Raw genomic sequence first — 21,012 nt, forward strand, 5'->3', positions numbered from 1 at the left:
GGACCCGCCTCCTCAAGCCCCGCCTCCGGAGCCGAGTCCTCCAGGAGCATAGAGACGGGCTAGCAGAGCGGCGCCGAGTGCGAGCCCTTTCCTTGGCAGCCAATGGAAAGGAAGGGCCGTGGGGGGCGGCGGGCGATGATTGGCTATGTCGGGGGGGTGGGGCCGTGTTTGAACGGCGTGCCGCGCGCGCGCGGCCGTTGGCGCTGTAGCGATGGCGGCGAAGGGGGCCGCGGCGGCGATGGGGTATGCGGAGCTCGCGGCGCGGACGATGGAGCTGCCCTCAGAGGGCGACCGGCGTCTGGCCCAGTTCCTGCGGCAGGTGGACGAGACCGATATGGTGTGGCTGGATGAGATCTACGAGGAGGCGGTCAAGATGTTTGTTAGGTACCTGCATACCCCGCTAGGCCCTGGCCCCTACCGGCCACCCTTCGCGCTGATCCCGCCTTGATCTCCCCTTCCTCTCTAGCAACTACAGCGAGGAGCTCGAGTTGATGCCCAAGACGCCGTCGCAGAAGAAACGGCAGCGGAGGAAGCGGTTGTCGGCCTTGCAGGAAGAGCAGGAGCCCAGCAGGAAGCGGTGAGGGGCTGCGGGAGCGGGGATGGGGGAGCCCCTGTGGAAAGGGGGAGCGTAGAGGGTGTCCTCGGGGCCTGGGGAAGGGAGGGAGCCCGTGTGAGACTGAACAGACCTGCTGCCAAGGGTTCAGGGAAACAATGCCCTCCACGGAGCACATCCTGGTGATGCTCTGCTTTGTCCAGGGGGAGCTTCCCTTCCTTTGTCCCGCTCTGGTCAGACCCTGTGTTTGGGGCACTGTCGGCCGAAAACATTGGATTTCGATTCTCACGACAAGTGCTTTTATTGTTGCCTGGTTCTATGTCCCCGTGTCTCTGTCTATTATCTTTCTGCTTAAAGCCATTGCATCCCTTGATTGCTGTCTGCGTTAGCTGCTTTGTGCTGCTCTGTGTCTCCTGGGCCCATCCCAGGTGTTTGGCTCCATGTGTATGTGTGCATGGAACGACTCGGGGCTGTTCCCGACTCCTGTTCCCATCTCACCCACTGTTCCTGTGATCAGCCTCTCCAGGAGGAGGAATGGCAGCAGCAGACCTTCTGTGCGATCTTCTCAGCGACTCAAGAACAAAGAAAACCTGGAACTCAGCAGGGCTGAGGCCAAGGAAGACTCTCCACCACAGCGTGTGACACGGTCCCGGGCTGCAGCCTCTGCCATAAGCTCCAAGGTGGTTCCTGAGACCCCTACTGCCCTGCAGGCAGCAGGGAAGGATCGCTGGGTGGAAGCTGACCATGTTGGTACTGCAGTGCCTCTCCAGAGGAGCGGGGCAAAGCCGGCAGAGCTGCTCCCCACAAGCTCAGGGAACGGCTCTCCCGAGGAACATGGTGCTCCCAAATCACCACTGGTGCCCACAGCCCCTGAGCTGGTAGTGCCCTGTACTCCCGAGCCACAGCCAGCCAGGGCAGCCAATGTCACCGTCATCCTGAGCCCAGGGGCTGGACTGAAGGAGGGGGATGGCTCCCCACAGGAACACAGCCGGGCTCAGGAGTCCTCCCAGCCCTTGAGGAGCAGCCCGGGGACTCCGACCGGCTCCAGACTCAGCCGCCGCTCCGTGCGCCGGAGCCTGATGGGGAAATCCTCCCTGAGCCGCAGAACCTCCCTGGCAGAGAAATACTCCCTGGCCAGCAAGAGGGAGAGCATGATCCGGGCATCCACCGCCAGGGCAGCGGGCAAGAAGAGGGCGACTCAGAAGAGATCCGTGTCCTCCAGCTCTGTGGATGGTGAGCTTGGGTGTCATAGGGGGCATTCTGCTTCCTGGGTCTTCAGTGTGGGGGTGGCAGCTGAGCTTCCTGGGCTAGACAGGCTGCAGTTCCTCATGGAAATCCTGCCTGGCTTTCTGGAACCCCACTATGAGCATAGAGACCCAGGTAACTGACTTCAGCCTTGTAAATCACCTGGGAGATCAGCCTCAGTGTCTCCATTTCAGTGTAGCTTTAATCATTGCTGTGATTTGCTGTGACAAGTTGTTAATCTTGGAGTCCCAGGATGGTTTGGATTGGAATGACCCAGGTCATTCCAAGCCCTATCTAACCTGGCCTTGGATGCTTCCAGGAGCCACAGCTCCTCTGGTCTGCTGGTCTCCCCATTTCTGTGGGGACAGCTGGTAAAGCTGAGAAGGATTTGGGGAGCCAAAAGGGGTGATGGATTCTCCTAAAGCCCTTCCTGTTTCCTGCAAGGTGCAATTCCCACCAGTTCCCTTCTCCTTAGCTGGATCTGGCTGCTGGTTCTAGAGTTTGCTTGAGAAGGGAATTTTGAGGCTGGACTTTGTAGATTAAAAGTCTCCCACTATTTTACAGTTGGTGGCAGAGGCAGATTTAGTCTCATCTAAACTGCTGGAATTATTAAACAAAGAAGCTGGAGAGAGACTCTTCATCAGGAACTGGAGTGATAGGACAAGGGGAAATGGGTTCAAACTGAAAAAGGGGAAATTTAGATGGGATATATGGAAAGAAATTCTCTGTTTGAGGGAGGAGAGGTACTGGCATATGTCGATGGAGAAGCTGTGGCTGCCCCACCCCTGGAAGTGTCAAAGGCCAGGTTGGACAGGGCTTGGAGCAACCTGGCCCTAGTGCAAGGTGTCCCTGTTCAAGGCAGGGGGTGGGACTGGATGAGCTTTAAGGTTCCTTCCCACCCCAACCAGTCTCTGATTGTTTGATTCTGTGGTTATTAGTGGCAGGTTCTGGCTGTGACAGAGCTCCTGAGCTCCGTGCAGCAGAGCCAGCTAGAATGCTGGCGTGGGAAGCAGCATTCCCACTGTAAATGAGACTGGCTTTAACTGCTGTTGATATCCAGTCAGGTCCTGCAGATAAGCCCAAGGCCTATTAATGCTAACTCATGGAATATCACCCTGAACTCATCCATAATTGAAAACTGCTTTCCTGCATTGAAACTGCTGGCCATGTTCCTGCAGTGCCACCTGGGTGTGCTCCTGTGCCCCACCCTGCCCCAGGGCAGGACAAACCCTTCTGCAGTGTCTGGAGCTCCTTCTCCCTCCAGATCCTTGGCTGCAGCCCAGCCTTACAGCTCAGGTGTGTTTTTTCCTCTCCCACAGCCTCCAGCTCCATAAGCATGCCAGAGGGTGAGGAAACCGTTGTCAGAACTGGGTGAGAATGCTTTCAGTTATTTATTTGTTATTTATCCTCACTACCCTGCTTGCAGGACTTTTTCACTGCTATTCGTGGTGTAAAATCCAAGTGGCTTCCCAGTTTCCTCAGTTTTGCTAAGCACAGCCCCTGTTGTCTTTCTTTTTTTTCCTAGGCCTCCTCCTGGACCCTCCACCCCCTCCAAGCTGGTAAGACTTGGACAGGGATTAAAAGCATTTGTGCCTGTGTGGATTTGGGAGAAAAATGTGTGGAATTACAGCTTACTGGGAAATCTGGGAGCTCTGGCTGTAGGTTGTCAGACTTTGTAACCTGTCCCCATGGCAGTGAGTGAGGAAGGCACAGAGCATCTGGCTTAGAGGTGCACAAGCCCATCTGAGCCTCCGTGGTTCTGGTACTCAGACTAGGGAAAGTCTTAACCACAACATTTTAGAACCAGCAAAACCAAAACCAGCAAAGTTTTCTTTGGGAAATGAGCACAGGTGACCCATGGCTTTGGGTGTAGGTGCTCTGTCAGAAGGGTGTTACAAGCTTGCATGCTTGCCTAGACTTTACTCTGTCATTTTCCTAAATCTCTTGAAATTGTTGCACATCCTCCTGTGCCTGATCTCAGGGTTGAGTCCTGCTTGGCTCTTCCTTCTTAACCTCTTGCTAGAGATCATTGTGTGAAGATTCAGTCCCCAGTCTTTACAGATAAAAAACTTATAGTTCGGGGAAGTTTGGTTCAGCTGGTGTCATGGTTTGCACGCTCTATTTTAAAGCTTCTTTTCACCTTTTGGTCAGTCCTGCAAGTAGTTCAACACTTTTTAGTTTGGACACACATGGAAATTTGTGAATATTATTAAGGTCAACACCTTTCCCTCCACAACCCTCACCGAGGAAGTAACCCTGGCGTTATGTCAGTGTTTAGTCCAGAATAAATTTCAGTGAGCAGAGCCTGAATTAATGGAGCAGAGCAGTGACCTGAAAACAAGGAGAACTGTTATGAGTGTGCAGAAACTCAAAAAAAGTCAGTTTTTCTAGGCCCTGCAGAAGCAATTGGGGAGGATGGATTCTCCATCAATCCCTTTTCTTCTCTTCCCAGTGCAGCACTATGAAGTGCTGACCAGGAGGTAATGCTGGTGCTGCTAGGAGAGAGCAATTCCAGAACCACAGCCCATTATCCCAGCAGAGCCTAAGTGCAAAGGCAGAGCAGCGATGGGTATCCCATAACAAACAGATAAATCATGGAAATGAGCCATTTGCCTGCTGTCTCCAGGCTCCCCACTCGTCACTGCTCAGGGATATGGGCATGCTGGCTCTGGCCAGAGCTCCAGCAGCACAGATTTACAGCTTGGAAGGCTCCTGGCCTTAATAGTTGATGAGCTGGTTGAGTTTAAGCAGCGCAGATGCTCGTGTTAATGTCCCTGCCTCTCCTGGTGATGCAGCATCCAGGGCTTTGCCAAGAGCTGGTTTGGCATTCCCTGGTAGTGTCGCTGTCCGTACCCGTGTCAAAGCCACCCCACAATCTGAACCAGGAACAGTTTCCATGTGTGATTGTCCTGAAACCCCTTTGCTTTTCCCACAGGAATCCCAAAACCCTCGGATGTCCCTTCGCTCCCACACAGTCAGCAAACACGGGCAGCCCCAGGAGCAGAACAGCAATGGTAATTCCAGAGGGTTTGGGGACAGCACTTTGGGAAGTTATCATTTTGGGAGGCTGGCTGGGAAGCTGGAAAGATTGACTGGTTAATTTGAGAGCTCACTTTGAAAGATTAATTAATGTTTGATGAGCAGGGATTTGTTTCAGACAATTAGCAGTGAGAAAACTCTGTGCTGGAGTTATTTCTATCCTGGCAAGCACATGGAGATGGTTGTAATGAGGCTGGAGGGTTGTGGGAGGCCCAGTTGAGCTCTGTTGCTGAAGCTGTGCAGAACTCAGACAGCTTTAGGCAGCTCTGCTTTGTCTGGAGTTTCCAGGTGGGAATGGTGCCATGTGAGCCAGGTCCTGCTGTGCCCACTCCTGCAGGTGCTTTTGCTGTTCAGAGAGCTGCTACACCCCTTCTCTGCTGTCAAACCTGTGCTGGGGGGATTTTTCCTGCTAGAACTCACTGTGTAACTGTTCTCTTTCAGAAAACAACTTAAATAAGAATGGGGGGACCCTGGAGCCACCCCAGAGTGCCAGGTATGTCCTAGTTGGAAGTGTCTCAGGCAGGCTGTGGCCTGTTCCAAACAGGTTCAGTGCTGGGATGTTGTTCACTGGCCTTTAGTATTTGTGAAACTTCTGCAAATAAGTTTTTCCTGCCTCCATTATTGTATGATTTAATTTTTATTTTCTATTGCATTAGGATTTTATTTATTGGCTAACTGTGCATGCACAATCTTAGAATTACAGACTGATTTGGATTTGAAGGGACATTAGAGCCCGTCCAGTGCCACCCTCTGCCCTAGGCAGGGACACCTTCAACTATCCCAGGTTGCTCCAAGCCCCAACCAATCTGGCCTTGGACACTGCCAGGCATGGGGCAGCCACAGCTTCCCTGGGCAACCTGTGCCAGGGCCTGCCCACACTGGAATCTCTCTCAAGCCCAGGGTAGTTCATGGCCCTTTCCAGCCCTGACTTGGAGGCATGAGGAGGATTTGCCTGGTGTGTCTCACAGCCTGTGCTGTCTCACAGGAGGAAGCCGAGCTACAAGAGAGCCGTGGATGAGCGCTACGACCACCAGCAGGCAGAGGAGGGAGGGCTGTCTCCTTTCAGGAAGAAGACCCCATCCCCAGTCCTCCCAGCCAGCAAGGTGAGAGCCTTGTAACCCTGGAATGCCTCACCAAGACCCTTTTTTTACCCAGCCCCACTCACACTTTGCTGTTCCTCCCACAGGTGGTGCGCCCATTCAAAACATTCCTGCACACTGTGCAGAAGAACCAGCTCCTCATGACACCGAGCTCTGTGGGGAGGAACGGAGTCATAAAATCCTTCATCAGGTACAACACCCCTCTCCAGGCTGATCCCAAGGTAAGAGGAGGCTCTGCTCTAAGGCAGTACACAGTGGTTTCATTAAATGCCTAACTTAAAGCACAGCTATGAGAGGAGCTTTGCAACCCATTTGAAACTGAGTGATTTGAAGGGCTTTGTTTACATGTAAATAAATAAAATTGTGGCTAGTCAGCTTACTGAAGAATTCCAGTTTGAACTCCAAGCTTTATTTCTGCATCATTCCCCTGAGCTATTGGCAAGTAACAGTCAGAGATGAAAACTGTGAAACAGAAATTGAGTGGATTGTGAATGTTGAGTTGTAATTGATAACTGAAGCCAGGTCTCATTTTCTAAGGTCTGGCCTGATCCCAGGTCTCCTTTCTAGGACTTCTCTCATGAGTGAGATTGAGCAAATACCTCTTAAATTCAAACCTTGGAGGTTTTCCAAACCCTTGAGGCAGGAGAAAACATGAGGCTGTCCTGGTTGTGGGGCCACTCAGACGACTGCTGGTGTCCAGATCGAGCGGGCATCAGTATCACTGATGGATCCTGTTGGGACCGGCAGCACACCTTGGCTGGCTGCAGGCAGGTGCTCCTGCACTACCCCAGGGAGCTTTCCAAGGCCCTGGTTTTCCAAGGCAGGAGCAGTTTAGGAGGGAGGGATTTGAGAGCTGGTTCTAGACAAGGGTGTAGCTTCCTGGATTCACTCAGAGCCGCTCTGGAAGTCGTGTGCCAAGCAGGGATTGCTCATACTCCTGATACCCAACAACTCACCTGCAAAGTAGGCAGCTCTGGGGCTGGTTTCCCCTTGCAGGAGAGCTGAGAGGAAGAAAGAGGGGGGCAGGATACAGGAATTGGTATTCCTGCATCTAGCAGCCTAATGGCAGAGCTTCCTAGAGCTCTGCTCAGAGGCTGGCTGTGCTCCAGCAGGTCAGGGAAGGCCACTGGGAAGCAGTGAAAGACTCCAGCTTCAATCTCACTGGGCCCCTGTTGATGTTAGTGTCAGTACTACAAAGGAGTTAATAGGATGAGAAAAGAGTCTTGTGGCTAGAGAGTGCTTCCTCTGCTGCTGTCAGTTTGTGGAATGATTTAGGTTTCATTCCAGTGCAGGCAGCTCCCCCTCGGGAGATTTTCCATGTGGGAGCTAAACATAACTAAATAGCAGCAGAGCAATAAGATATAATTGTTAGTTTTATATTAACCAGTTTGGATGCTGACAGCACCAAGCATTTACAGCATGGAGCCCAGTGTAAGGATTCCCATGGATAATGCCCGTGCAGATCTGTGGGTTTGTGCTGAGACCAGGCCTGCTTTGGCATGGAGTGGGTTGATGTCAGTCCATTTGCTGTGGTTGTAGTGGTGGCTGGATCTCACTCCCCTGGCTGACAGCGTGCCTGGGCTGGGTCAGGAGAATGAGGAGAAAGCCCCTGGTTCTGGCTGCATGCCAGAGCAGGCTGGGAGCTCTGGGAGTGCTGGTGGTTCACCCCCAGAGCGAGCCTGGTGGGAGGTGCAGGCGCCAGCGGGAGCTCAAGGTGTTTCCTGGAGCACCATCTGTCCCTGCGCTCGCCGCAGGGAGCGGGAGCCGTGCCAGCCATTAGCGCTGCTTGGTGGCTCCTTTGCACCAAAAGAAAGCACGGGGCTGGCTGCCTGCAGTCCCTGAGGATGCTGCCTGGGCTTCCAGAGCTGTGTGTGCTCCTGTTTCAACACTCCAGCTTCTCCTCTTGCTCCCTGAGATTCACACCAGTGTTTTCCTTGCATATGTCCATTCATGACCAGGTCACAGGCTGCCTGAGCTCTGCTCCAGAGCTGTCACCATCCCATATTCCTGCCTGCAGCTCCTTACTGTCATCTCTGGGCCCTTGCCCAAAGCAGCTGAGGTGGGATAGAGCTCTGGCCAGTGGGTACAATGACATTCAATTCTCCTCAGGAGAAAGAGAGGCAGAAGCTGGAGACTCTGCGGAAGAAGCAAGAAGCTGAGCAGCTGAGAAGGCAAAAGGTGGAGGAGGAGAGGAAACGGCGACTCGGAGAGGCGAAGCTGTGAGTAGATGTGGTCACACTGCTCTTGGCCACCTGTAGGTTCCTGTGTTCAGGTGTTTTATCTTGCAGGAGCTGTTTAAGCAGCAGAAACTCCTGGGGACACAGGCAGTGTTTGTCTTTGGGGTATCCCTGGAATGCTGATATAAAGCATTGACTGTCCTTGCTGCCCACCGGTGCAGCTTTTTTGTTTTGTGTCCCCACTTTCTGACAGAGCTTAAACATGGCTGGTGCTTAAATGAATGTGGAATTTGGGCCGTTGAATTTCCTGCTGTGTCTCTTTGGCCTTGTGCTGAGCTGGGGAGAGCTCACCTGGCTGGAACACGCTGGTGAGCCGGGCTGTGTCCTCAGGAAGCGCGAGGAACGCCTGCGCAAGGTGCTGCAAGCCCGGGAGCGGGCGGAGGAGATGGAGAAGGAGAGGAAGAAGAGGATCGAGCAGAAGATTGCGCTGTTTGATGAGAAGACCGAGAAGGTACAGCCCTTGCAGAGCTTATTTGGGACAGTCAGTAGCCACTGGGGCAGTTGGCACCACAGAAATGTGCTCTCTGGAAAGAGGGGCACGGAGGCTGCTTGGATTCCAAAGGCTGAACCAAAGAGTAGTTGAATAAAGAACTTTCCAGAGCCCTGATGATCCTAGGGACAGCCTTTCTCTGGCTACAGCAAATGACAGCTGAACTCCTGTTTTTCCATAATCAGGAATCTAAATGGGCTTTATTAATGCTCTGGTAGATGGGAGAAGGACTTGCAGTAGATAAAGGTGGCCTAATTTGCTATTTGCTGCTTTTCCCATCTGACTAATAGCTAGCTGGACAGGGTAAAGCAAACATCCTTCCTCCAGAGCCTTCCTCAGATCCCAGACTTCCAGGCAATTTGTGCAGGGGCCTAGTAGTCATTTGTCTGCTTTAATTATCCCCAGCTGCCTGTCTGGTTGCATGGCTCTGAGGTTATATTCCAATGGTCAGCTCTTCCTGGGAAGATGCAAAACAAGGTCATTGCCCTAAATATGACCTTTTTAAAACAGAGCACAGGCCCCCTTGGTTGCTGAGGGAAAAGGAGGGAGGGTTTCCCCTGTGAGGGGTCCTGCTGTGCCGTCCTACCTGAGACTGGGTCTGTGTGTGCTCCAGGTGAGGGAAGAAAGGCTGGCAGAGGAGAAGATCAAGAAGAGAGTGGCTGCCAGGAAAATGGAGGAAGCTGAGGCCCGGCGCAGACAAGAGGAGGAGGCCAGGAGACAAAGAGCTCTGCAGCAGGTTTGTGTGTGTGTGTGTGCGTCTGTTTCTGTCCCACAGGCAGAGCTGGACAGGGCTTCCACCTGCCTTGGGCCCTGGGAATTTACCCCCAGGATGTTTCCCTGCCATGTAGCGATGGGAATTTGGGTCAAGTGAGAGGTTCCTGGTGCTTCCCCTGGAGCCTGCTCCTGTCAGGTGAGTGACTCCTGCCTGTGCTTCCAGGAGGAGGAAGAACGGCGGCGCAGGGAGCTGTTGCAGAGGAAGAGGGAAGAGGAGCAGGAGCGTGCCCGGAGGATTGCTGAGCAGAGGCAGGCGGAACAGGAGAGGGAGAGACAGCTGGCTGCAGAGAGAGAACTGGAGAGGAAGAGGGAGCAGGAGCGGATCCAGGCAGAAAAGTAAGGCAAAATCCCCATTTATGTACCAAATTCTGGGATGGGGTTGAAATGCAGCCACAGCAGAGGGCAGGAGTGGAAGGCTGGAGCTGCAGTGACCTGGCAGCACAGCTCTCGGCTGCTGCTGGTGCTGAGCTGCCAAGGAGGAGCTCTGGGATGTCAGGGGTGTGGTGGGGAGTGCCTGAAGAGCTGTGAGCGCGGGAGGGCCCTGGTGTGGCTCTGGGAGTGAGGGCCTGTGCTGTGGTTCCCAGGCTCCGGGAGCAGCAGGAGAGGGCTGCCCGCCTGCAGAAGGAAGAAGCGGCTGCTAAGGAGCGGCTCCGGATGGAGATGGAGAAGAAGGAGGTGAGTGATTGATTTCTGGGAAGGGATAGAGCCACACAGTCTGGCCTCAGCAGCTGTTGCTGTTGGAGCAGCTCCGCTGGAATGCTGTGGGGAGCCCTGAAGACTGAGCAGGAAGTCAGACCTGTGTGGCACGGTTACAGTACCATGGGGAGACTTGGCCTCTAAAAATACTAGTCTAGAAGGAGGCCAAGATCAGTAGCACAGACTTCTGCAGGTGGTCAGCTGGTTTCTGGCTTTTATAGCCCCAAGAAAAAGTCAGCAGCAAGTTTTGCAAGGTGGGAGGCCCTGGCTTTGTCAGGGAAAGGCAGCTGATGCTCTGGCATGGGGGTCAGCGTGTTTGTGCCCTTCTGAGGAAGCTGCACCATGTCCCGAGTGCTCCTCAGCAGCACGAGGAGCAGCTGTAATGAGGTGCTTGAATATTTTTCCTGCTACAAAGATGGTGGCTGGGTTGGCAGTGTAGTCCCTAAGGGTAATCCTGTGGGTGTCACCTGGCAGAGGGAGCAGAAGATGCTGGCTGAGAAGAAGAGGCAGGAGGAAGAGCAGAAGAAACTGTCAGAGGAGCAAAAGGCCAAAGACAATGCCCGGGCACCACTCCAGGAGAACAAGGAGGTAACTGGGGATGAGTCCTTAGGGGTGACAGCAGAGTCCAGTCCCAACACTGACCCACTCTTGCCTCGGGCAGTTCCACCCTCTGCTTTTATCTGCCTTTTCAATAACACAGGAATTCTTTAAATTCTAGTTATCTAGGGTTGACTGTGCATATTTCAATGACAGAGGGAAGGGAAGCAGGAGGGATTGGACAGGATTCCTGGCTGTGGGTAAGACAGCAAGTGTTGGAGCTGTCTTAAATGCCTCTTAAATACCGGAAGGACCTCAGGGGCAGAAAGCGCTGAAAGTTTTATTTCAGGTCAAATTTGGGAAGAGCCACAAGGTGGCAGCAGAGCCATGTGGAATGGTGGTGGTTTGGCTCCGGAGAATCCTGCGGGTGTGCGTTCATGTCCTGAACATTGACAACAAGCAGGAGGCTCTTGTCTCCTTGCAGTGCTCAGAGTCTTAATCCTAAAGTGCAGGACCAGTGGGTGGGAGTTTATGTCACTGGACACAAAGCCATGAAGGAGGTCTCTGGTGGGGAAGGACAACCATGTCCACCTCTCCAAAGACTCATTTACTGAATGAAAATAGAATTTCTGCTGAAAATTTCCAGTTGAAAAAACCTGAAATTTGCAGTTGAAGGTTTTCTCCTGCCCTTACACTTTCTGCCTGTGCAGCTTCCATTAGTGTGAGCTCAGTTTGGCTGAGCTGATGGGCAGGCTCTCTGTACAGCAATCAGCAGTTTTGCATCATTAATCAAGCTCAGAAGTTGAGTTGCAGAGTGTTTAGGGCATGTGACTGCTCCAGCGACATAAAACCTCCACCTAACCTTGGCTTGGCTGGAGTGGAGTTCTGTTCTCTTAGACCCATTAGATTCATCTACTGCTGTGTGCTCATGCCACAGATGGCAAATTAATCAGCCTAATTAAACAGGAGAAGGCCATGCACAGCCATCATTGGGTCACAACTCTGGAACTTGGGTCAAGCTCTCGGGTCCAAACTTGAGAACTGCCAGACTCAGGGTTTGCTCTGAGGTGACAGAGCAGGAGGTGGGGGGAACAAGCTGGTCCTGCTGTAGCTTGGAGCCTGATGATGCTGCTGCACCCAACACCTGTGGAATTCCTTTCTAGAACTCCCCTGCCTGCAACTCATACGAGATGACTCCTCAGAGCAGGAAGGAACTCAAGGTGCCTTTGACAAGCTCCAATGACTATGGGATGGACCTGAACAGCGATGACTCGACAGATGACGAGAGCCAGCCACGCAAGCCTGTCCCTGCCTGGGCCACTGGTATGTGTGTGGGAGGGATGTGGGGGGTCTTGTGTGTCCAGGACCCCCAGCAGACTGTGGGAGCTGCTGTGGGGTTTTGCCCAGCTCCTCCTGCCTGGAGGAGTACTCCAGCATGAAATGAGTCCTGCTGTGTCCAAGACTGGACAGGGTCTTGGAGCAACCTGGTCTAGCGGAAGGTGTCCCTGCCCATGGCCGGGTGTTCGAACTTAGATGAGTTTTAAAATCCCTTCCAACCCAAACCATTCCATGATTCTATGTGGAATGTGGAATCAGGGGCTCCTCTACTACTTGGGGATCTTGTCACAACATGATGGGGGACAAATATACAGCTAAGCTGCCTTGGGGTGGCAAGAGATGAGCAGAGCGGGGACACACCGCATACAACAGCCTACACAGCGATCCCAATGAACAAAATTAACACAGCCTTCCTCTGTTCCTGCAGGGAATCTGCTCAGCCAGGCTGTGATCCGGCAGTACTACAACCCCCCTGACGTGGACGCGCTGTTCGGGGCCATCCCCAGCCCCAAGCTGGAGGACATCTTCTACAAGAACAAGCCCCGCTACTTCAAGCGCACCAGCTCGGCCGTGTGGCACTCCCCGCCCTCCGTGGCGGCCAAGCCAGCCCTGGGGTTGCCCTGTGGCCTCAAGAAGCCCTGAGGTGAGCGCAGGTGTGCAGCAGGTGTGCCTTCCTGTCTCCAGGTGAGGAAGGAGTCACTCTTCACTTTAATATTTAGGTTCTAGCATTGAATAAATGGCAGCTTTTCCTGGGTTCCTGCGCCTTGGTTGGCGGGGCCAGTTTCTGTCAGGGCAAGCCACGAGGTGCTGCCCCAGGAAGTGTCTCTCTCGTACCCTTAGCTTGGAGCTGGCATGGACTCAGACCTTCAGCGGGTGAGAGGTGTCACCTGAAGCTGTGGGATCCCCCCCTCTCTGTCACACAGGCCTGGCAGGCCCTGCCATTCCTCAGTTGTACGTCTGTGCTGCCCTCGAGGTCAGTGACAGCCAGGGACCACTGCACCAGGGCACAGTCTGGCCTGCTCCACTGCTCTTCTCAGGAAGGTGTTCCCAGGTGTGCTCTTCATCTCTTGCAATCCCAAAGGGATTTGTCGCTCTGTCCCCACCTGTGTGGTGGTGTCCATCAGCTGGGCACGGCTGACGTTGGCACAGCTGTGGCAGGAACACCGTGAGGGTCTCAGTGACGTTCTGCCAGCTGTGGAGAGAGGTGACCAAGGTGTGACCATGTCCCCGAGGACCCGCAAGTGTGTGAGCCAGCTCTAGGCCTTGATAGGAGAAACTCTGCAAGGGTTTTGGCAGATTTTTTTTGTTTCTCAGTGAAATTCAATCTGTGAGGCCAGATGGGATTTGAGAGGATGTTTTTAACCTTAATCCCTCTTATTCACCCTTGGCTGTGGCTCAGCATCAGCTCGTTGTCTCGGCCTGTTTAGCACTTCCTGTTCAGTGAGCCACTGCTACCCAGACTCTGGCCAACCCAATTTCATTGAACCAAAAATTCCAGCTCAGCCTTCCCATTCCAGGAGTCTGTGGTGGTTTAGTCATTCCTTCTGCACCCAGCCCAGCCCTGCAATCCCCCTGTAGATACTGTGCTTTGTGTGAGGGGACATGATCCTGTCTGTGTGTCTGTAGCCAACGCACTGTTTGCCAGCAGATGTTCTTCAAAAGAAAAGAAATATTAAATTTTGGTTTTAAATTAAATAAAAAAAAAAGTTTTGTATTTCAATACATTGGTGTCTGTATGGTGGGGCTGCTCTGTATGTGCAGATCTGTATCTGTGGAGTGTCTGTGCTGCTAGGGTTGCTCTGTAGATCCAGGTCTGGCTATTGCTGTCTGTACCCATGGAGTGCCTGTGTTTCCATTGGCTGTCCTGTGCATCCAGGTCTGTATCCGTGCGACCGCGATTTCTTGTACAAAAGCTTCTGAGTTGGCCAAACTCTGTTGGATAAAGTGAGTTTAATCATCTCTGGGCTCCTCTCGGCTTTTTGTTACAGAAATTGAGGGTTTGGAATCTCTTTTGTGCTGATTCCTTGAGGCAAGAATGTCCTGTCTGGGGAGAACTTCTGATCTCCTATGGAAGATCTTAGTCCCTGTGGGTTCCCCAGCACTTTGTAGCATCCATGGAGGCTTTTGATTTAAAAATCAATTTTGAATTTTGGAGTCTGATTTTTAAAGTTTGGGACCCTCGTGGCTGTGGGTCCACTGGGGACATTGCCCAGTGCCCAGCCCTTGTCCCTGTGCTGTCAGCCCAGCTGCAGGTGCGACCCCACTGTGTGCAGGGCCAGCTCCCACCCCCCAGGCACAGACAGGGACACAACACCCAATTCAACTCACACATAATTTATTAGTGACAAAGGGGCTGTCTCCAGGCACAAGGGGATGTCACCAGGGTGAGGGGATGACACTGTGTCACTGGGCTGGGGAAACAGTGGGGAAGGGGGGTTTGAACAACATGGTGTGACAAGGACATCCTTGTGAGGACACTCATGTTTGGAAGGACACACAGAGTGCCCTCATGTATGTGCAGGGACTCAGAGGGCCCAGGTCTGTCCCCAGAAGTGTAACAGGCCCCGGGTGTGGCACGTCCCTGTCCCTGATCCTACCCACGCTCGCAGATGAGCTCGACCACGCTGTGCTCCATGGGGACGGGGTCGAGGCAGCGGTGGGCGGCGCTGGCGGCCACCTCGTCCAGCAGCCCCTGCACCACGCGCTCGTCGGAGGCGAAGCGCCACAGGTAGAGCTGCAGGTAGTGCCCGTCCACCTGCACCTGCTGCAGCCCAAAGCGCCCCAGCGTGCGCAGCCGCACGCACTCCAGCAGCGTCTTCAGGCTGATCTTGATGATCCCCGTCAGCACCGACACCTGTGGCAGGGGACAGCAGGGACATGGGGCACGCAGGTGCAGGAATAGTGTCCACACGGGATGTTGGGCCCTTGTCCTGGCTGCCACTCCCCAGGGAAGTCCTGAGCATGGGGACATGTGGCACATGGACACCCTTGGCCTGGTCACTACACTGATCCCACTCCTCCCCAGAGTCATAGGGCAGGGGACACTGGGGACACCCTTGTCCTGGACATCAGCTCCCAGCAATTCCCTGAGCCCTGACACCAGGGGCATGTGCCAGTGGGAAGGTGGGCACTTTGGGACCTCTGGGGATGTTTAGGGACATGGTGATGTCCCCATGACCTCACCTTGTTGAACTCAACAGGGCTGAAGATGTCAATGCGCTCAGAGAAAAGCTTCTGGATGTTGCTGAGCAGGTGGGTGTCCATGGGGGCACTGAGGACATGGACACAGGGACAGTCAGGGACTTGACAGAGCCAGGGATGTGGGGACAGGGACACAGGGACTGTTAGGGGCCATGGAGAGGGTCAGAGGATGCAGGGATGCTTTTGGGGACAGAAAGACAGGGGAATGTGAGGATGATTCCAGGACATGGGGGGACAAGACAACTGAAGGACACAAGGATGATGGGGATCACCAGGGGATTCTGGGACAGTTGTAAGAACACAGGGATTGTTGGGACAAACAGGGATTGTGATTAGGACAGTCTGGCAATATGGGGACAGCTAAGGGCTGTCAAGACAGTCTGGGACAGTCTGGGATCGTGAAGAGGGTGACAGGGGACATGCAGTGGATACTCAAGGAGTGACAGGGAGCCCAGGGGTGCCTGGGTGGCCCAGGCAGTGACACAGGGAGCCCAGGGTGACCCAGGGGTGGCGGGGCTGACCTGGGGGTGTAGCTGGGGGCATAGCGGCCGGGTGCCCGTGAGCTGCTGTAGACGGAGAAGGCCCGCCGGCTGGAATCGCTGCTCTGCGCCCGCCTCACCCCCTCCTCGAAGAGCTGCCCCACCTGTGGGTGGCACCACACCCTCAGCACCCACAAACCCCTCCTGGGACCCCCCAAACCACCCAGCAAGCCTCCCACACCCTTCCAGAATCCCCAGTGGGCCACACAAGGACCTCAGGCAACCCCCTCAGCCGGGGTGTCGGCCGACCTGCACGTCGATGGCGGTGATGTCCTCCACCACGCGCTTCATGACGGCGCGCACGTTGCGCGGCTCCACGGTGCCCAGCCAGTCGCGTGTCTCGACGCTCTTGCGCAGCATCTGTGCCACGGCCGCGCCCTGCACCTGCACGTAGTGATCCAGCAGCCGCTGCGCCGCCGCCCGCGCCTCCGCACACAGCGCCGGCGTCACCGCCGGCCCCGAGTCCTGGGGACACAGAGGCAGCATCAGCCCCGCGCCTCCTCTGCTGCACTGCCACCGCTGGCAACAGGAGGGGTGTGGGGACACGTGGAGATGCCTGCCCTCCCTGTGAGTCTACATCTGATATGCTGGGGGCACAGGGACATTGGGGACAGGTGGGACATTCTGCCTGAAGCAGCATCACTGCTGCTCTTACAGGTCCTTAGGGCTTCAGGGGCTCTTGAGGCCATACGGAACCCCCCTGAAAATCTCTTGGGGACATGCAGGATCCCCTTAGGGCCGTTTAGAGGCTCACCTGGGGCGGGAACTGCTCATCAGTGAGGGTGAGGATGTAGCTGATGGTGGAGTTCTCGTAGTCCAAGCAGAGACGGGCGAGGAGCAGCAGCAGGGCCGGGGGGGCAGCAGGAGCTCCCCGCTCAGCCGGGCCATCAGCGAAGCCACGGGCGGTGCGGCACAGCCAGCGCACGAAGGCCACCACCAGTCCCTCACGCACTGCTGTCACACAGAACTCCCCCTGTGCCACAAATGGGGGGGCGGATCACACCCCAAAACTGGCCTGTACGGGCTCCAAACCGCCCTGTATGACCCCCAACCTACCCTGTGCCACAGATTGCTCCAGTGACCCCTAAAATGCCCCTAGGCCCCTCATCCTGTCCCCCCAAAGCACCCCACCCCGTGTTACCTCACCTTGAAGTAGGGCAGGCTGGCGAAGGCAACATCCCTGGCAGTGAAGAGCTGCACGTAGGCCAGCACAGCCTTGAGCTGGCCCAGCACGGAGGCGGCCAGCGTGGCCAGCAGGTCAGGCAGGCCGGGCCCCTCCTTGCCGGGGGGCCGAGGGGCAGCCAGCGCCTGGCGCACGTCACCCAGGCAGCCCAGGAAGAAGGTCTGCAGGGCGCGCAGGTAGCGGTCGACGCGCTCGCGGGCGGCCCGGGCCACCAGCGCGGCGGCGGCGTCAGCGCCCGCGGGCAGCAGCTCCAGCAGCGCGCGCAGCCGGCGGTGGAAGCGGTCGAGCGCCCGCACCAGCAGGGATGTGTCGCCCAGGCCGCGCTCCAGCGCCAGCCGCCGCTCCAGCAGCGCAAAGTAGCGGGTGGCCAGCGCGGCGGCGAAGGGCTCCAGGCGCCCCGTGTCCCCGCCGAAGAGCGCGCGGTACGAGCCGGCCAGCTGGCACAGCGTGCCCACGAAGGCCGAGCTGCCGCGGTCCACGAAGTCCAGGATGTCGGAGGCGGGTGGTGGCGGTGTGGTGGCCGTGCCCGAGGGGTCTGCCACGGGCAGCTCGGCCTCCAGCGCCGCCAGCTCGGCCTCGAGGCGTGCGCCCGCCTGGCTCAGGAACTCCTCGCTCAGTTCCTCGGCCGGCTCCTCCAGCTGCAGCAGCATCTCCACGCACTCGGTGAGTTCCTTGGGGTCCAGCGTCTCCTCCCTGGTGGCCCCAAGAGTTAACAGCGGCACAGCAGAAAACAGGGAATAAGCAATAGGCGTCATCAGCGGGCTCTGGAGTGAGCACCCCCAAACCCACATTTCTCAGCGCTGGCCCCAGCAGGCTCTGGGTGAACGCACCGGAGGCGTGTGCGGAGGCGCTGGGCCAGCTCGGCCATGATGGCGTGGCTCTCGTCCTCGATGGCACGGAAGGAGGGCAGGTGCCGGTAGTGGCGCAGCACGGCCCTGGCGCGGGCGTGGCAGCGCAGGGCCCGTGCCGGCTCCGTCCCCGCCCAGCGCCGCAGCCGCCCCGGCACCTCCACCAGCGCCTGCAGCTTCCGCAGCAGTGCCTGCACCCCTGCAGGAACACGGCGTCAGCCAGGGGGACACAGCGGGAGCAGCATGAGGCACAGCTGTGGGACCATCTGCCAGATCTCTACCCCTCAGATTTGCCCCTCTGCCCCACACGATTCACCCCAATAAATGTGCCCCCGGATGGCCCCGCTCCGTACCGGCCAGCTGGGCGCCGCGGCGGTGCCGGTCCTGCAGCGCGGCGCTGACGCGGGCGCTCGAGGCGCTGATGGCCGCCATGTTGGCTGCCAGGTCGTCCATCTCCGCCTCCATGTGCCGGAAATCCACCTTCATCTTCCGGATGGTGTCTGGGGAGCAAGAGCCAAGTGCCAGGTCCCTCGGCTGCCTGGGAACCCCCCAGTCTGCCCAGGATTAGCACACCACAGCCATAACCCCCCAGAGAAGGCTGGTTACTGCCATGGCTGTCAGTGGTCCCCAGAGCGAACCACCACACGCCCCAGGACAGCTTACCAGTGCTGCCAGAGGGAACACCCCCAAACTCCCATTTCCCAGTGCTGCCATCAGTAGGCTCCAGAGTGGACCCACCCCCGAATCCCCGTTTCTGATTGGTGCCATCAGCAGGCTCCAGAGGGAATAGCTCACCAGTGGCAGAGATGAACTTGTTGTAGTTCTCGTAGAGCAGGGTCTGCATGTCGCTGTCCAGGGCACGGATCTCCCGGCTCAGCGCGGCCTCGCGGGCCAGGAGCTGCCCCAGGGGACACTCGCTGCGCACCTGAGGGGACAACGGATACACATCTGCCTCCACTGCCCCCTCCGGAGCCCCCCAGCTGAGATCAACTGTCCTCCATAGTACATCTGAGACCCTCCCCTGCCCTGCAGGATCCCTGACTGTCCTCCCTGGATTCCTCCCGGGATATGGAAGTGTTCCCCAGAAGCCTCCCCTGCCCTGCAGGATCCCTGACTGTCCCCTCTGGATTCCTCCCGGGATATGGAAGTGTTCCCCAGGAGCCTCCCCTGCCCTGCAGGGCTGCCCCCCACGCAGTGCTAACTGTCCTGATGCAGCTGCTGCCAAGCCCCTCAGCACCATTCCCGCACGGAATCAGTGTCCCCAGGGAAGCATATCCATAAAGTGCTCGAACAGGCCCTTTCTGAGATCCCCTCAGGATCCTAGGGCCCCGAAGGTTCTGGGGACGCTGCGGTCCTGCCCCGCCAGAGTCGGGGCCACCCATCGAGATCTCTCGTGACGTGGTCCCGCGGGGACCTCCCGGGGCCCCTCGAAGCCGTCTCCAAGGTGGCGGTGCCCGCAGGAGGGGTCTCCGTGCCCACCTTGGTCATGAACACCTCCGGGTCGAAGTGGGGCCCGTTGATGTCGGTGGGGTCCGGGGGCGCCTCGGCCGCCTCGGCAGTGGACGGGCCATAGTAGCGCTGGAGAGGCCCGTGGGGACGCCGCCACCCGCCGCCCCCGGTGCTGCCGCCGGTGGCCTCGGGGCTGCCTGCGGCCCCGCTCCCGGCCCCGTTCCCCGCTGTCGCCGCCGCCATCGCGCCGCCGCTTCCGCCCCAGCAGCCACTTCCGGCTTGTCCCTTATGCAACTTCCGATGCGACACCCCGTTGCCATGGCGACGGGACACCGAGGCCGAACGTGGCGGAGCCCAGTCACCGGGCCCTGGGGCAGCTGCCACGGGGACGGAGCCGGAGCGGCCCGTGTCCTGCCGCGCCATGGGGACAAGGACTGCCGTGAGGACTCAGACATGGGTGGAGACACAGACCCTCGAGGGGTGAGAGGCCGCTGGCTCCCCAACCTGGGGCCCGTGTCTCTCACCGTCCATTTTCACCGCTGTCCAGCTGTCCGCAGGCCTCCCCGGTGTCTCTATGAGTCCCCGTGATTCCCCCACCCCACCCGACGGTCCCGCTCCAGCCCCGGGGTGGCTCTGGGTGACGCTGGAGTTGGGCTGTGAGGCCGCAGGTACAACCAGGTAATCGACCTTGCACAAGGAACAAACACCTGGGCTAAAAGGTCTAAAATCAGCTTTATTTACAGCAGAAAAGGCAAAAGAAACCCTGCCAGGGTGAGGGCCAGGCTGCTTCAGGGGCCTTTAGTCGGGAGTCACCTGCTCCAGGAATCACAGGCCATTGATTCTTCCCAAAGGAAAGAGCCCAGAGCTGCCACGTTGCACCAGGAAAGCAGGAAGAGCCAGAGGAAGTTCCTGCTGCCTCCTTGCTCCTTGCCTTTCCTGCATGTTTTTTTCCCAAACATAGAAAAGAGCACACCTAATCCAGCCAGGGTGTGTTTTGTGAGCAGTTTGGTACATGGGACAACATTCCCTTCATAGCTATGGACCCAAGTCAGCCCAAGGGCAAAGGAATTCCCAGTGGGAACAGGGAGAAAGCAAAGGAACACTCAGCCATCCATCCATGAAGAGGGTTTGCTGGAGAGTCTAAATCAGAGAAGGAGGAATGGCTGAGCCCTGGCTGTTAGAGGAAGAGAGAAGGAAATAAGCAAGGCAGGGATTTCTTTTGTACCTTCTAAATGCATAAACAAATCAGCAAATCCTTCCTTGCTTCCCCCCACTCCTGACAGCACTGAGAGGGGAATTCCACCTCACCTCAGCCTCTGCTTTATTGGCACTACATCTCCACAAAGTGCTCTAAAACCAGGGTGGCACAGTAACCGCAATTAACTGGACCTTCTGCCACTGAATTTCTTTACCCTGATCTAGTAAATAAATTTTCAAATGTGTGGGAAGGTTCTGGAAGGTTCCACACAAGTGCAAATCCATGCCGTTATGGACTGGGGCCCTCCCTTCCCACAAACTGTCCAGCCCAGTTTGCCCACAAGGATGATAAAGAAAACCAAGCCAGGATTTAATCAAAGTCCTGCTCCCCTGCATCTCTTCCCTGCCACAATCCGAGAGCATCCAGGCCCAGACCCATTGCCAATTCTACCCAAAACCAGCACAGCACAGGTTTCCTTTCAGCCCAGGGAAATGGAGAGTGGCCACATGGAATGTCAGTCACACACTGGTACTCCCAAATCCCCTAAGTCAGCATCCTAAATCCTACAGCTTGCAGAGCTCAGCT

The 21,012-nt window shown here is 56.3% G+C and overlaps 2 protein-coding genes across 2 annotated transcripts; one reads left to right on the plus strand and one right to left on the minus strand.

Moving 5' to 3' along the window:
* Window positions 1-180: 180 nt before the first annotated feature.
* INCENP (inner centromere protein) lies at window positions 181-13,968 on the plus strand. The gene is made up of 18 exons (XM_071428143.1): window positions 181-384; window positions 467-577; window positions 1,071-1,786; window positions 3,118-3,169; window positions 3,324-3,357; window positions 4,734-4,812; window positions 5,279-5,330; window positions 5,823-5,940; window positions 6,024-6,158; window positions 8,047-8,156; window positions 8,505-8,625; window positions 9,278-9,400; window positions 9,602-9,774; window positions 10,023-10,113; window positions 10,609-10,722; window positions 11,835-11,994; window positions 12,437-12,652; window positions 12,850-13,968. The coding sequence occupies exons 1-17, from the start codon at window positions 212-214 to the stop codon at window positions 12,649-12,651; spliced, it is 2,577 nt and encodes an 858-aa protein (XP_071284244.1). The 5' UTR covers window positions 181-211; the 3' UTR covers window position 12,652; window positions 12,850-13,968.
* Window positions 13,969-14,327: 359 nt separating this feature from the next.
* VPS51 (VPS51 subunit of GARP complex) lies at window positions 14,328-19,513 on the minus strand. Its single transcript, XM_071428144.1, has 10 exons — window positions 19,260-19,513; window positions 18,576-18,705; window positions 18,134-18,280; window positions 17,763-17,979; window positions 16,896-17,625; window positions 16,504-16,722; window positions 15,999-16,214; window positions 15,732-15,853; window positions 15,193-15,280; window positions 14,328-14,863 (listed from the first exon to the last, which is right to left on the minus strand). The coding sequence occupies exons 1-10, from the start codon at window positions 19,470-19,472 to the stop codon at window positions 14,603-14,605; spliced, it is 2,343 nt and encodes a 780-aa protein (XP_071284245.1). The 5' UTR covers window positions 19,473-19,513; the 3' UTR covers window positions 14,328-14,602.
* Between the last annotated feature and the right edge of the window lie 1,499 nt (window positions 19,514-21,012).

The sequence above is a fragment of the Agelaius tricolor genome, unplaced genomic scaffold (genome assembly GCF_023055355.1).
Source record: "Agelaius tricolor isolate 1412-34295 unplaced genomic scaffold, bAgeTri1.0.p SCAF_5, whole genome shotgun sequence".
Lineage (NCBI taxonomy): Eukaryota > Metazoa > Chordata > Aves > Passeriformes > Icteridae > Agelaius > Agelaius tricolor.